Genomic DNA, 13,916 nt, shown 5'->3' on the forward strand with positions numbered 1-13,916 from the left:
ACAAATCTAAACTTAGCACAAAAAGTAACAAAATATTTAATTTCTGAATTTGGTAGATTATTTGTTGTAAATGTTCTACCTTGAGAAGATTTATGGAAAGCCTGTTTATTTCCCTGCATTGTCATTTGTAGGATGAGCAGCAAAGCGGAGTATGTGGGTTGCACCCATGAAAAATTTGCGAAATCTTCTCTGCCAGTGTCCAACAGTTCACATATGCAGTTCACACAACTTGACACTAGGTGTCGCCATGGAGGTGTTGCATTGTTTCGAAGCTTCGATGCATCTCTGGCACAAGTGCTTCAAACACTCAAAGCCTTGCTTTGTCCCTCACCAATCAGCAGAGGTGGAGATCAACGCCATTAGGGTGACTTTGTAAACAGTCGTCACTTCTCCCTTTAACGTGAGAGGCACACACACCTGGACCGCCTCATGGGGCTGAAACACACACACAGACAGTCAGTTTACATCAGTTCCTCTCTGCTAAACAATATTTGGTAACTTAAACAATGCGGATTTTCCATATTAAGGTTGCAGCGTAACAGTCGGAGGGCTCTCTTCCAGAAGACGTCACTACATTTTACAGTGTCTTCATGCTGTCAAATGTCACTGATAAAGGAAACCTCCAAGTTGTTTTTTGAATTCATCCTCTTCTCACCTTGTACCCGCACTGAGGAGTCCACGTGACAGTGATGGTGTGTGCATGACCTGCCTCCACGCTGCCTCGGCCAGGCTCCACAGTGAAGCCCTGCTGCTGCAGTGACACCAGATTATCCCAGTGAAACTCACCACTCTGGGAAAAACAGCAAACAAAATCAATACATCAAACTTACATTTTTTTTAAGTTAGGCATTTTGTTTTGTGAAATATATTGGTCATGGAACTATTTCATTTTAATAAATGTAACTAATTTCATTACTTTTTTCAATTTTGAGAGAATGTTCTCAAATGTAGAATGTGTCAGTACATTCCATTCCATTCCAAAATCTCAGTACCTTCTTGCTGGCCTGCATGGAGCGAATACAGCCCACCTGCAGCACCCTGACGGCAGGTCTGACGATCCCCTGGCTGTAGCTGGCCCGCAGGGTCACCAGTGCAGGAATAGTGGGCTTCTCCATCACCCTGGACTTGGCTGGTTGGAGACAGCACACACACAAACATGTTTCCATACAGTCACTCATCCACAAGTTTCACAGTCTGTGATGAGTCATCTGGTAGCTCCCCAGGAGCATGTGTTCATGTCGATGTACAAAGTAAACAAAAGTAACCGTTTATTATGCTTTTCACTCCTAAACCCCTTCATGTACAGCCACTTCGTTTTTATATCTTGTATGCTAACATCTCGGAAAGTGCCATTTTTACCTCCATCAAGGAGGTTATGGTTTTGCTGGCATTTGACTATTAGTGGCAAAGGCATGTTTTGATGATCAATAACTTTATTAGAGTAGATCAAGATGTAAGTAAAGGACAGGTTACATGTTCAATTCCATTCTGCTCCACTGTTCATAAGCTGATGACAGTAAAAGAGAGAATGTAACACACCTGTAAGCTGTGTTTGACTGGTTAGCAGTGGAGGAAGGAGAGACTCAACAGGAACTGTCAACCGATCTCCTCCATGTAGATACATAAGACGTGAAGAGGCTGCACCTCTCAGATCCAACACACACAGTTCAATCTGTGAGACAGAAACTGAAGTTTACATATTGAAAAGCAGAGTAAATACAAGGAAGTACAGAAACACAATGGCCGCTGTGTGTGTGTGTGTGTGTGTGTGTGTGTGTGTGTGTGTGTGTGTGTGTGCTTTCTGCCAACCTTATTCATGAGCTTGATAGTAAGTCTGTCAGAGTAGTTAATAGACGGGTGGTCAGGTTGAAAGGTAACGTTGATGTCCAGGCTCTGTCCTGCAGCAATGCTGCCCTCTACTGGCACCACACTGAAAACACTGCAGCCGCTGTAGTTCTGGGTCCCTGTGTGTGATACGAGAGACAAACTTCAGATAGTCTTTAAAAAAAGAACCACAAATACAGCATTGCATATTAATTAAAAGTGTCACTGGAGTGAGACGCAATCAATTATAGCTCAGTGGAGACGTGCTGATTCATATGATTATAAACATCCAACATTCACACTGACCACAACTGAACTTCCTCTCAAGCTTATCTCTGCTCTTTACAAGCTGCTTGCTTTTTGCAATAGTGACTATTCAACAGCGAACTGAACTGTTTTTCTAGATGAGAGAAGGATAGGTAATGATGAACTGAAACGGAAATACTGACTACCTTTCATAGAGACTGTTATCACAGTCTTCAAATAATATCGTAATATCGTCAAAATATTTGAACGTCTTTCTTTGTTAGAGAGCTTCTCATTATTCCATCTTACCCACAGTCGGCTGGATCTCAAAGTCTGCGTAACTGGCCAACAGATGGGCCGCCTTGTCATCTCCATCCTGAGGTTGAGAGGTGCTAAACAACAGCACCTGGAAACTCACCGGCACAGGCGAGCTGTTTTGGAGCTGCAGGCAAAAAAACATTCTTACAACCCAACTCACCTAAGCTCAAACTCTAATCGTTTCAGATTCTACGATCTGAAAAACACAGAAGAAAAAAATGGCATCCTCTATTCAACAGCATAAATCACAGTGTTGATGCACAAGGTGCAATCTCATTGTCCTATTTCTGGTTGTTGAGACTGTTTTCTCACCTGCACGACTTGTGAGCTGCTTTCCTTCTCCAAAACATAACCAAAGTCAAAGAGACCTCCAGGATGTGAGGAGGTGACTGAAGGGATCACACCCTCCCCATGCAGGGTTAACTCAAGGTTCATCCTCTTGCAGCGGACCTCCAGTACCTCGCAGTACTATAGATCAGTGGCAATATTTGTGAGCTCTTATTCTAAATCACTTGTGAGATTTAGATTCAGATTGAGCAGAGCAGCAAATCAGTGGATTAATAATGGATGGAACAGTAATTCCCCTCACTCATTCAGTTAGAGCAGAAAATGGCAGTGGTTGGTATGTTTACTGAAGCTTGCATTAAGTCTTTAAACAGAGTTTTGTCATGAATTCTTAATTGTCAACACACCTTTTTCTCCAAAGCAGGAGTGAAGGCCAGGACCAGAGTGAATTGTTGACCTGGTCTCAGGACTCGGAGAGCATTGAGAAGCATAAAAGGTCCGTAGAAGTCCAGCAGTGATGACCTCAGCTTAGAAATGATAAAACAGCAGTAGTTATTATTGTTGTAAATGATAATTATACTCGTTTACATTGTTTTGGCAGCGTTAATATTTGTCAGGCATTAGCACTATCAATTTAGAGGTAAGGCTCAGTGCACATTACACATGAATATGTTTTAACATAAACACTGGTCTTTATTTACTACTGACTACAAAAAAAAAGAACACGTCTCGGAGTCTCGGAGCAGCCAAAGAGCAGCATAGAACCATTGTTTCCACGTTTGGACGTTAACTGTACCCTCTGGTAACAATACTACAACTGTTGCTTTTTGTTATTGATACATTTGTGTTTTGACTTGAATGTTATTTGCTCCCACCTCCAAATACTCCTTTGAAATGTTCTGGACTGTGATTTTTTTTGTCACCTTGTCCCCTAGAAAGAGTACAGAAATACACAACACACATGTAATAGTCACCGGTACATTGAGACTGAGTGCACACAGTTTAAGATCCTCACCTACTGACACCTGATTGAAATGGATGTTGTTATGTGTCTGACTGGATACCACCACCAGAGGAGGCTGTACAGCAGCACACTGCAGCTGTAGGTGGAGCGTATTTATGGGGCTGTGGAGAAATTAAATTATCGGAGTGACGGATTACCAAAAGACTGATGTCAATACCAAAGATATGAGAAGCAGGAGAAATGTGCTGGCAAATGCAATTCTTTTAAACTGTGATTTGTCTTAAAATATTGATTGTTTGGATGAACTCACAGCTGAGGCCAGATCAGATGTGTTATTAGTGTTACCTCCACGCCGGCTGGGCCTGTCTGTCTTCCTCTGGAGGGTCTCCATCCGACACAAAGCAGGGAATGGTGTGTTCACTGTAGCGCCGGGTGAAGGAGTAGAGCAGAGAGATCCTGGCCTCTATGTACTGTTGTGACCTGGCAGGAAGATTTGGCGAAAACAAATCCTTTAAGATCAGCTGAAGTCGTACTTTATTGGTGGATGAAATGATTCCACACTGGGAGAAGCGGGGAAGAGGAAAAGCTTTGAGCATAATTCATCTTCAGTGTTGTTAGAACTTTGACTTTGTCCAAGGCATTAATTGGTTTTAGCCTACTATCTTGATAGGAGAAGATTTCAGGACAGATATGGAAAATGTTTCTTCAAGACTTAATTATTCTCTTTTCACAGTAATACTCCATGGCAGAATTATTTATTGACGTATATTTTTCTCGGTTCACTGTTGACATTCCAAATTCTGGAAACTGTGTATTTGCCGAAGTGATAAAGGACTGATAAAGGAAGCAAAAGCACTCATGACCTCATGACACCTCAAGAAATCAAGGCATCAAGTGAAGAAAGGAATCCTCTCACCCTGGCTGGATGTCGACAGGATCTGGGGATTCAGTTTGTCTCTCAGTCAGGGGCACGTCCGATGCTCTGCTGTGTTTTTGATTCACAGGTGTTCTCTTCCCTTTTCTGCTCTCCACCTTTTCACGCTTAGAACACACATATGAAGAGAACTGGTGGACTGCATGAATATAACAGACAGAACCTCCATATACAGACATCACTCATCTGGTGAGGACAACACAGAGAAGTCAGACGTACCTCCTGTCTGTTGCTCTCCAAACATTCCTTGCTGAGTGTTTTGGCCCGATGGAACAGACGAACCGCCTCCTCCCTGATTTCCTTGTCCTCCAGTCTGGGACTGAATGTCACCTGGACCAAACACCTCTATGGTGGAGAAACAACAGTTTTGAAGGCTGACGCAGGAACATAATATGATACCAACTATGAGTTGTACATCTTTTTTTTTTTCAGGTTTAATTACGTTTTACGCTATAAATGACCAACATGAGAATCTCTCTATTTTCCAACTGTGGACGTCTAGACTGCTGAAAAATCAGAATACAACTGAGGGCTTCTGCTGAAACAACTCAGGCAATAAAAACAATGGTCTTTGACGCACATGCTATTTGAAATGATACTATATGAAATGTTAACTTATACTGCATCCAGTGAGTATACAGTTGATACTTTGTACAGATTTTGTGCTGTTCTGAGCATTGCAAATTTGAGTAGGTTGAGCAGAATAAAAAGTTCAATTCCACTTGATGTCCAGCAGGGGGCACTATTACCTAGTAAATGAGAATTGTTTGCTCACTGCAGATGTGGCGTTACTGTGAATGCGTTTAACTGTGTGAAGGTGATCTGAGGCTCCGTTAGTCATTATGGTGATTATTATTCTCTTGCTGCAAAACAGCTTGGTTTCCTGACAAGGTCACTGGTGTGGAGGTCACTTCACTTCTACTTTAGCGAGAATCAAAAATTCCGATCCTCAATGAGCTTTGTATTTTGTACTATTCAGTACATCTGTCTTTAGATACAAAACTGCCCAAAATGAGAAAGGATTTACTATAATATAGCTAATAATTGTTCTTCTACATGCTTCAACACTAGCTTCTCGCTGTCCACATGAAAGGGACAGTCCAACAACACTGCCCTGTAAATTAAGGCAGCAGTTCAATGCTCTTTTAAAAGTCTGAGTAGAACAACAGAGGACAACATACAGAGTCATCAAATAGAGGAAAGTTTGGATTGAGAACTGGTTTCATCCAAGGTTAGTCTGACACAGGGTCCTTTCACAATGAATGATGACAACTGCCTGTCAAACAATTGTTCCAACTCAGACGGGATGTGGACATGACACAAAGCAGTGAAAAACATTAGAGCAGCCTAATGAACAGACTTTTAATGCAGAAAGTCATTCAAAGCCACATGCTATTTTTTGCCATCCGATGCTGGATGATAAAGATTTTCACAGGTTACGTAATGACAAATAAACTGACTTCAGGTACAAACTGATCTCCTCCATCATTGCAAATATAAGTGATATTCCACTGCACCTCTCCTGGCAGCAGACGCCCTGCAGAAGGAGTGATCCTGATGTTTGGATCCTGGGGCGAGTCGAAGGAGAAGAGCCTGGCTGGTAAAGCAGACATGGAGCCCCCAGCCCCGAGAGACGATGGTTGTTTGGACTGGTTACGTCCAGTGTGGGGGTACAACACATAAAGTAGAGCTGTGGATCGGTCACCCAATGCCGTGGCCCCAAACTGGACCAAAGAATGAGAGAGCGCCAGTGGAGGGCAGACACCTACTGCTCGGCAAGACAGAGTGAAAACTCTGAGGGTAAAGGACAATAAAAACACAAATTAAACACAAATATACTGAGTATATATAAGTTAACAATATAGTGCCATTCGACATGAGTGAACCTGTTGAAGCCAGACTTGCAACTGAGCTGAAAATCATGCTCTCTGGCCTTGTTGGCCATAAAAATCAGATCAATCTCGATGGTCTCTTTTGGGAGAAGAGTGCCAAAGCCGTCATTAGGTTGGACATCGATGAACTGCGGTGGAAGAGGAACACAGCTTTCTCAAGGCTTTAAGAAGAAACAGCATATCACATAACAACTACAGAATAATGGTACAATGGTAGACAAACAATTATCTTAAGAAAATAATAATTCAATTATAACTCAGTTAGTCAAATTACAAATATAAAATGTACATTAGAGAAACAGTCACTTTTAGAGTATTCAACTGTACTAAATATTAATAATAATATTCATATATTATAATACTATAATACTATAAGACAATACAATACTATAATCTAAATGTTTTAATGTTTCTTGTTACTCATAAGTCTTCCTATAATGCATTTCTTATGTTAAGTGAGCATTAAATACCTCTGGAATACCCAAGAAGCCAAAGTCTTGAGGCAGCAGGGACAAGTTGCTAAGGCGAACGCTGCTCTTCACCGACTGGTAAATGGAACAATAGCCAAAGTCCACCTCGGTCCGGTCAAACTTTAAATCTGACGAGGTCACAACTGCTTGGACGGTGAAATTGACAGGTTGCACCTGAACAGAACATTTCTTCATTGAAGAAAACATTTTCCTCTTTCATGCATGAGTCTGACTCGTTCTCACATCGTCACAATGTTCCCATGCCTTCAAAACAGTGAGGGCAGAATTTCCATTCAGAGTCACTGATTTCATCTATATAATTATCCTTGATGGCTTAGACACATGACGTGTGTGTATGTTTTCCAGAGAAAACTGCAGGAGCAACGCGAGTGTTGAAAATGAAACCTGCAGCACCTAAGCAACCTAACGTCCTCTCATGTCAAAATGTTCAGCAGAAAACCTTGTCCATCAGTTTTCACACCATTGCCTTCCTGCTTGCTGTGGCTTCATGTGACCATACGACTGTTTGTGTGTGTGTGTGTGTGTCTGGGTGCCAGGAGCTCAGGGTCTGAGGGCAACAGCTTTGATGCTCCACAGGAGCATCCTGGCCCATGTCTTTGGCTCCTTGTCAGAGCTCTGCTTCCCTTCTCCTTGTCCTTGCAGGGACAGGGAATAGGTGCTGGAGAGGGAGGAAGAGGAAGGTGACGAATTGGCAAGAATAAAGTCCAGATTTAGATTTACTGAGAAAGAGGACTGGCAGCAATGCAACACGAATGTTTAAGCAGCTGCTGTGTATTTTTTAATTAAAGCAGCTAAAGGAATTCAGGAGCCATAAGCCCTTTATTTTTTCCCTCCAGGACTCCGAAAGGGATTGTTTTCATATTTCAAAATGCACATTAGAGCGTCACAAGAGCAGATTGTATGTCCTCTGCCTTCCAAAGAAATGCTGTCTGCTGACACAAGTAACATAACTACATATACATGAAGTTATACCTGGTCTGAAACCCAAACAAAAGGTTACTGATTTTCAAAAATAAGAAAAATAAGAAAAGAATACAATTTCAAACAATTGTCTGGATGCCAGCAAACAAGGGCAATTTCACTTCTGAAGGCTGCAACAGGGAAGCAATTTGACACAGTTTTATCTGGTTTCGTCTGCGAGACCGATTTGTGCCACTTCAGTTGCAAGAACAAATCCTGATCGCTTTATCAAACCCAGTGTCAGTAGAGAAGACGGCAGAACAGTCGTGTTCCCATTAGAATCTCATTGTGACTTATAACTTGAATGAATTCTGGCAGAGGGTATGAGCTGGAAGAGAGGCGTGGTGGAACATTGTGATGCCTTTTATTTGAAGCTGCAGGTGTTGTGCTCACAGTCCATGGGGGTAAAGCTATGCTTTGGGCTGCTGCAACTTTTTGCAGTTTCTCACATTTCTTACGGAACCAAAGCTTACGCTTAAACTGTGTGGCAGGGCTTTATCATTGGCTGTCAAAATGTTTGAGGAAGAGACAGGAGACGGACTTGGGAATAGAATTTGAATAACGGCACATAGGGTCATGCCACTCACAGACTAGTGTAATGAGGCAGTAACAATTGCAATTATCTGATGCCAAAAAATAAAACATGCCTACAGCTACAGAACTGCACCTGTGTCCATTTCTGAGAAATTCACTTTGAGCTTTGTTTCACTTCACATCAAGCTTCATCTAAATATACTCCTACTAATGTGTGACAGAATAATAAGGACTTATGAAGTTGCAATCATAAAAAATGCCATCTCTTACAGAAACGTATGGCATTAGCAACATTACCCAAGTTGCAACACATATAGTCGTGTTTTCTGTGAGACAATAACCTTTATGCTTGGCTTGATACTGCTCATAGAGTTACTGAGCCTTCCGGGTGCGAGATAATTTTAGCTTGGTTACCCGCAAAATAGGTTACAACCTTCAGTGGTGGTGCTTGGAAGTAGGACACAAGTTTTATACTGCATACGTTTCCACATTCACATCACAGTACACGTACGTACCAGGCCAGTGACTTGCACTGACAGCGGAACCTCCAGGACCCAGTATCACTGTCGAAATATTTGCTGGCATCTTTGGGTAAGGAGATCCTGCAAGGGAGGCGAAGAGGCAGGAGACGTTTAACACCTGTATTGTATAAATGGCTTATCTTTCCATGCTGTTTACTGGACTGAGCAAAAGATTTCAGTAAGTGGTTGATAACAAGCACACTGAAAAGAGTCAAGAGCCTGATCTCCTGTTGAGGCTGTTCACAGAAAGACCCAGATTCAGACCCTGAAGACCCATTATTTTGCTTTCACCCTCGGCGGGAATATCTGCTCGTCAGGGAGAGCAGGAAAGAGATGTGGAGCGCGCCTCCACACTACTGTAGGTTGTAGCCATGGTGATGGGAGATGTAAGTATGATTCAAAGAGGCCCTGTAGTCATGCACGGGCTTATGTAAAACTCCAGTCTTTCAGTGCCAAGAGCTGCTCTCGTGCTAAATATATACAGTTCTATGCAGATGCTGCACATCTATGTATATGTGGTTAATTATGTCAAATGTCAACTGCGGCTTTGGTACATTCCCCACACCTTTCTCTTTTCTCTCCCGCACTCTCATTCCCTGCTACTTCTTGCTTTTGCTTGTTTCCCTCCCATCAACTGTCTTCACTGTCTTTCCCTCTCGCGCACTTAATGCTGGATGAAGGCTCGAAAGCTAATGCTGTAAATGTCAGTGGTTTTAAGGCTCTGCAGATGTCAGTTTGTTTTTCAAAGCGTTGCAAGCGAGCCTTGCCTTCCACAAATCTGCCATATTCAGGTTGGAGGTTTTGTTTGGTTTCACATCTCGCAGGGCTCATGTCTGCAATCTGTGGTGTACTATTGCTGTTGTTCTGCCATTACACATAGGAACTAGATGGAAGGTCATTTCCTATCATGCTAAAATTAATTCCTGTGTTTACAAAGGGTAAAGCAATGACAATTATTCTTTTACCCTCCACAGCTTGTCCAATGAGAGCAAAGGGTGTATTTAAGGAAGCACTCTTGTTCTGCCTGCTAATAGAATCGCTGCTGGAGAGTCACTCTTGAATTAGCTTTGGCAGGGCAGAGTGGAAAAGCCTGGTGGGACATCGCCGTGCCCATATGCTCGGGAGAATTTTGCGGATGGATGGGGGTTCAGATTTGTCACTGTCCTGCACAGATTTATCTGAGTACTCGTCTTCTGTAGCCAGATTATCCGAAGTCTCATCCAAAAGTAATTCTCATTCCAAGATTAGTGGAGGACCTACACACTGACAGACGTTAGTGGCAGTAAATTCCTCCAGTCCACAGCTGCAAATACCTCACTTTACTGTAACTGGCTAGAATGCCCTCTATCTGAGTTTTTAATCCCCTCCATGCAGCTTCCTAAAAACTGGACGTCCCAAAATGTGGTTAGCACATTATAATTCAGAGAGGGAAATAAAGCATCAGTGTTGCACTCACTTAAAGCCATCACAAATATATCAAAAGGAAATAATGTATATTTGCTTCAACGTGGGATCCTGTTTGGATTTCACTTAACCATTAAAAAAAGTGATTATGAAGAGGATTACAAAACAGATTAAGAGGCTTAGGGGTTTTCACTGTGTGGAAATGGACAGACAAAAACAGTAATGACCTCAAACAAAATCTGCAAGATCACATAAACCAATGAAATGTTTATTGACTTTTTCTGCGACTCTCTGCATAATTAAAGTTGCCTATACTTGTGAGTGCTGTGTAATTTGAAGAGAAAGAACCGTTCAAGCTGTTCCGAGTAATCTGTAGCAAGTGTGCAGGAAATCGTCCATGTAATCTCCCTTTTATCAGCTGGAACTGCCAGAGAGGGACACATTGCCACACTCTCCAGAGATTACACCTAAAACCACTCATTCAAGGGATGTTTCCAATGATCTCGTCATCAGGTTCACACTAAATAAGGAAAGCAATATTTTCCAAATAAATGTGACTTTCTAATGGAATTGGCTCAAATTTACAGTTTCAGCCAAGTCAGGCCACATTGATATGTAGCATGGCATGCATGTTAATTTTATACCGAATAAATCCAATATGCCATCATTCTCAATGTTCTTGGAGAAGGGAAAAGGTAGAGACAATTATGAAGAAATGGACTAGAAATGGACACAATGCCATCTGAAAGCAAACGAGCAGAATTCCTCTTAGCTGAGCAGGAACCACTGGTCTTGATATCGTAGAGAGGGGATTATGTCGCATATGGAACAATGCTCCGGATATATGAGGGAAAATGTGTGGGCTGGATGCTGACAAATAATAGTGGAGGACTGAGAGAGATGAAGTGGAGGAGAAATGGTGAAGGATGTGGGCAGACAGAGCGCAATCCTTCAGAGCAGGAAGCAAAAATGTGCTCGCTCTCTCCCAAAAGCCTGAGGAGAGGAAGCAAGAAGCAAACACCTGTGTAAAGGACGAACACTGTGAGTCATTTTAGAGTTCCAATTTAACAGCTTGTGAGTGTGTGTGGATGGGACGGTGAGTGAAAGCAATGCTGCTAATGAGGATTTTAGAAATCCAATCGTACACTCTGGCGAGGGAGAGCGTTGGGCAGTGCCATGTTTCATGACACGCTGTCACTGGGTAGAACAAAAGCGGACCATCCAAATATCAACAGAGTGGAGGGCAAGATCCAACCCCGGCAAAGATGACACATACAGGAAGACGCAAGCTGCCAATACGCTGGAAACATACATATTAACAATTTCCTCATACGGTTTACGTCAGGTGACATAGATGTCAGTTATTTTAGGAGCTCTGTGGCACGTCAAAGGGTTGTTAACAGATAGCATAGCCACTATGATGGCACGGTGCTTTCATTCAATTGTTCTAACATTTCTTGTGCTCCCGGGTCTGGAGAAAAATAAAGGATGATGTGAAATTACATATAAATATTATTAATTACTTAAGGGGGGAATTTTGTCGGGTCGCTGGGGTTAGGGCCAGCACATAAGCAGCGGTGGATGGTGGATGCATAGAGGGATGACAGGTTTGACAATAACAGAGAGAGACAGACTAGATGTAAAGTTAGAGCGCGATGTGAAGCAGCGCACAGCGAGAAAAGCAAAAAGAAATATAGTTAAGCGCAGAGGTGAGAGGTCAAGAAAGAGAGAAGTATGTGTGAGAGAGTGGGAGAAGACAGCACAGAAGCACCGAGGAGAATGTGCGACGCAGAGGGAGCAGGGAGGGGGCGGATGCTGTAGCTGTGTTAGTGCCCGTGGACGCTGCACCATCTCAGCAGCGGCACGAGTAATGTTGCACTCTAATCCGTGCATTAAAACCTCTGCTGATTCACTAAAGCAGATTACTGCCATTTTCCCACTTTCCCCTCCTGCTCTGGTAGTGCAAAATGACCACGTGTGCCCCGAACTTTGTCATGTGCAAAGAAATGATCATGAGACTGCCTTTTATTTCCTCTCTTAGTATCGTCTCAGCTATCAATACATGAAGCCGCTGAAGATAAAAATGAGTGGGGGGAGAAAAATACAGGCTCCCACGCAGAGTTTTTACATACTGCACACCTCTCATATTTGCCCTGGGTGTCCCCATCCTCTCTCCTAGCATTCAAAGTGCAGTCCAACTCCTGCCTCTCCATCTAAATATAGAGGCTGTAATGTTGTAGGAAGAATTATCATGCCCTTCAAAGTCATTAGAAACCACTGTCGGAGGCCTTCATGTCCTCTGAGTATGGGTTCTGATTGCTTATGTATGTGTGTTTGTATTTCAGAGCATCTTCACAGCTTCACATCTGCTTGTCTGGATATTTGTTCACCTTCTACAAGGCAGATACATTTTTTCAAATGTTTTTTTCCTCTGTACCAGCTGCACTAGCAGCACATAGCACATACAATATTGTGTTGTGTATATTTTTTTAAGCTTTCGCCAATTGCCAGTCATCATGATGTTATGTTTACCAAAGTAGTTGGTGGCGACATGGAGCAAACATACAGTTTTCGGGTCAGCCTGAAGTCTGTGTGCAAACTGTGATGAATGTTTTTCTTCCCTTTCCCTTGTTCTCTTCAAGATAAAGTAGATAAAGCAAAGATAAAGCAAACATTAAGACTCCATCTGAGTTCTTTTTGGTGATGATGGCCCAAGAACAACAACACGACAAAAATAAGATAGGTAGTTGGTGTTGGTGCACCGTTTTGTTGTGTACTACTCGCACCTCTGTGTATTTCCAGGAGCACTCAAGAGCCCTTCCAGATTCTCTCTGTGTACAATGTACAGTACATTCAACATCAGAACTGCAGGTTTCACAAATCTGCAAGCCTGGCTCTGTACAAGTCTCCTTTGGAAAGGACTGTTTGCACTTTCAGGGAAGGTTGATAGAATCTTAACAAGCTTACAGTCTAAAATAAGATTACGAACGCTCCGGTGATTCCATTATCATTGCATTTTCCTTACCTCGGCAGGAACTTGAGTTGGGCATTAAAACTTGATTGAGCCTGGATGAAGCCTGTCTTTGGTAGGATCTCCATGTGCTTCCTCATTTCCAGACACACCTCAAAGGTCAGCATCAAGGCTGCGGTGGCTCTGTGGTGCAAGAGATATGGTTTCATTAACATAATGCTAACACACCGATTGGATTCCTTAAAGAAACAGGGTAATCCAGGATGATCTGCACAGTTATTGGGAGATAATACAGGCAGTAATGCACAGGCAGTTATCTTGACAAAAGACCCATTTATGACAAGTAAACTGTGGCTAAATGAAGGTAAATTCGGGACATCAACTCGCTCATCTATTTGCTACATCCCTTTAACCTACTCTGCTTCCACCGTTGTCCTCACTTTAACAAGGACACACTCCTTCTGGCACTGCAGCCATGTGTGACGTATATTGTGAACTGCAGTAACGCTGACCTGGGCTGATTAGAGTGAGTAGTCTTTGGAGCAAACGCATTTATGGTACATGAGACTGTT

General features: G+C 42.5%; 1 protein-coding gene across 1 annotated transcript in view; it reads right to left on the bottom strand.

The window, feature by feature from the left end:
• Positions 1 to 655: 655 nt before the first annotated feature.
• Positions 656 to 13,916, bottom strand: part of LOC144739308 (cilia- and flagella-associated protein 74-like) — a gene marked incomplete at both ends in the record, with an annotated part of 28,717 nt that continues 15,456 nt past the window's right edge. Inside the window, 17 exon segments of the mRNA XM_078622273.1 lie at positions 656 to 790; positions 993 to 1,129; positions 1,645 to 1,672; positions 1,810 to 1,964; positions 2,380 to 2,512; positions 2,701 to 2,856; positions 3,081 to 3,200; positions 3,693 to 3,798; positions 3,983 to 4,117; positions 4,554 to 4,678; positions 4,791 to 4,916; positions 6,089 to 6,365; positions 6,458 to 6,591; positions 6,934 to 7,107; positions 8,964 to 9,001; positions 9,004 to 9,050; positions 13,399 to 13,527. Of these exon segments, the coding sequence (XP_078478399.1) occupies positions 656 to 790; positions 993 to 1,129; positions 1,645 to 1,672; positions 1,810 to 1,964; positions 2,380 to 2,512; positions 2,701 to 2,856; positions 3,081 to 3,200; positions 3,693 to 3,798; positions 3,983 to 4,117; positions 4,554 to 4,678; positions 4,791 to 4,916; positions 6,089 to 6,365; positions 6,458 to 6,591; positions 6,934 to 7,107; positions 8,964 to 9,001; positions 9,004 to 9,050; positions 13,399 to 13,527 (2,155 nt within the window).

This window comes from Lampetra planeri, unplaced genomic scaffold (genome assembly GCF_965212315.1).
Source record: "Lampetra planeri unplaced genomic scaffold, kcLamPlan1.2.h2 scaffold_1425, whole genome shotgun sequence".
NCBI lineage: Eukaryota > Metazoa > Chordata > Hyperoartia > Petromyzontiformes > Petromyzontidae > Lampetra > Lampetra planeri.